General features: G+C 53.1%; 1 protein-coding gene across 1 annotated transcript; it reads right to left on the bottom strand.

Moving 5' to 3' along the window:
- Window positions 1-473: 473 nt before the first annotated feature.
- LOC125545690 lies at window positions 474-1,205 on the bottom strand. Its single transcript, XM_048709744.1, has one exon. It carries the CDS (start codon window positions 1,203-1,205, stop codon window positions 474-476), a length of 732 nt encoding a protein of 243 aa, XP_048565701.1.
- Between the last annotated feature and the right edge of the window lie 1,107 nt (window positions 1,206-2,312).

Below are 2,312 nucleotides of genomic sequence, written 5' to 3' on the forward strand. Positions count from 1 at the left end.
TTAACCAAGCCCACGTTCGAATGCATGGGCTCGATGTCTATTTGCTGTCATTTTTCAAACAGAGTTAGAAACGCCGCCAAAAATTGGAACACAAATGCAAAATCTCCTACAATCTTGTACCTAGATTACAACACTGCGATCTTTACCATTGATAAATTAAAATAAGCTGAATTCTCAGGTTTTCAATTGGCAATTGAAAATTTGGCTTGTAGAATTGACTAATTGAATTACTGTAATCAAATTTCATTTTAGGTCCGGGTTAACGAAAAATCCAAACAGGTGATATTTTTAGGCTACCGCTATAAGTGGTTCACGGCAATCACTCAACCGGCAATGACAACCTATAGAGATTAATTTTGGTCTCTCTTAAATTTATATTCAATCGACACCTTAGGAAAGACCAAACAATAGTTCAGTTTATGATTATTATTCCCTCAGCAGAGGCACGTACGGTACGTGCATCGTCGATCACTTCACTTCTTCTTAGCGAGGAAGACGTCGGAGAGCACGGTGTCGGAGCGCAGCGCCGCCTTGAGGAGGCCGAGCCCCTCGTCCATGCCGACGCTGACGAACTTCTCGGCGAGCTCCACGTCCATGTTGACGCTGAACTTGTTGATGAGGGTGATGCTGGAGATGGCGGACATGGGGGTCACCTCCAGCCCGTCCGTGACCATGTAGGTGACGAGCCCCTTAACGTACCCGCCGGTCTCGTCGCCGGCCGCAGCCGCCGTGGACGAGGTCTTGGGCGCGGCGGACGGCAGCACGAACGTGACCTCGGTGGCCATGGCCTGCTTGCACTGCGGGCACGCAGCCTTGGCCTCCATGGTGGCGGTGGCGCAGTAGCCTGCGCAGGTGTACATCTTGAACCTGGCCAGCGGGGAGGACGGGGACGACCCCTCGCCGCCGCCGCCCTGCAGGAGCAGCAGCTCCCGGGCGTCCGGGTGCAGCACCTTGGGCTGGAGCAGCTCGGACTTGTCCTTGTTGGGCTGCAGGTAGGAGGAGCCGATGTTGTCGACGCTCTGGTACAGGCGGCCGATGCTCCCCTGCATGGTGCCGGCGGAGATGAGCTTCACCACGGCGCCGATGGGCAGGGTCAGCAGGCTGAAGACGAAGTCGACGAACTCCTTGCCGGCCTCCGCGAACAGCACCTTCTTGGACTTGGTGTCCACCAGCAGCTTCAGCGAGATCTTGTTGCTGGAAGACATGGCTGATGGTTCCCGTCCCGGAGATGATCGATGGAGAGGATGGGGTGGTGGGATTTATATAGGAGGGCCTCGAAATTAAGGAAGGAGGCGAAGGGATTTGGTTGCTAGAGTAGTAATCAACTGAAGAGAAGCGTTTGCGGTTGTCCCTTTGGCTTCTCGACGAGTAATAAAGGAGGAGTTGCTTGGGAACTGTAAACACACAGAAGAGAATCCAATTTTCCTTCACTACTTTTTTTTTTAAAACGAAGGGTCAAGAAGAGCCCAACTTTAAATTAACAAAGCCATCAACCAATCAAAATTATAAACCCGAAACTAATACAAGAAAACATAAAAGCGACAAGATACAAAAGCATTGGAAAGCAGCTCACAAGCCTCACACACCTAGCTAAATATGATCAAACATGGAGACACGCAACTCGGAGACGTGAAGGTCCTCGATCGCGGACAAGTCACAGGGAAGTAGGAGAATGCCAACACAGGAGCAGCACTTCCGACAGCGAGGAAGGGCACACCGTTGCCAAATCACCAGCGGCCCAACTCCACTGTCGAAGAAGGCCCCTACCTCCTTGCTTGTCTCGAAGGCGCGACCGTTGACAGTGTGGCCATTCACCCTTAGAACCTGGGAGGAAGAACACCGGCAGGCTGCATCTGAAAAGGAACCGAGCTCACTCGACTAGCCACGGAATGCTCACCTAGAGCAGAGCACCACCAAAAGCCACGGGCTGGACACGAATGAGGAAGAGATGCCGGAACGGACGAAGAAGAGCAGTAGCATAGTGTCCCTAGAAGGCATTGAGAACCTAAGGCCTTGACTAAAAATGAAGCTCTCACAGCACGCTGAGATGAGCCACCGGAGGGGAACACGCTCCCCTCTCGCTCTGGAAGGCAAGGCACACCTCCTCTGCCAAGAGAGCTCCTGAATGCAAGGAGCCACCAAGGATCTCGCCCCAGACTTAGTAGACCAGTTACTACCGCTGCTGCACACCCACCACATCGCCGAGAAGCCCAATGCCCACCTAGCTCCCAAAAACAACGTCTTCAGGAAGGACGCGACGCCAAGGGCGCCGCCACCGCCCAACTGAGTTGTGGTTTTCACCTGGGAGACTA

This window comes from Triticum urartu, chromosome 1, assembly GCF_003073215.2.
Source record: "Triticum urartu cultivar G1812 chromosome 1, Tu2.1, whole genome shotgun sequence".
NCBI lineage: Eukaryota > Viridiplantae > Streptophyta > Magnoliopsida > Poales > Poaceae > Triticum > Triticum urartu.

Coding starts and splice junctions, on each gene's coding strand:
- LOC125545690 (XM_048709744.1), bottom strand. CDS start 1,205: ATGTCTTCCAGCAACAAGATCTCGCTGAAGCTGCTGGTGGACACCAAG.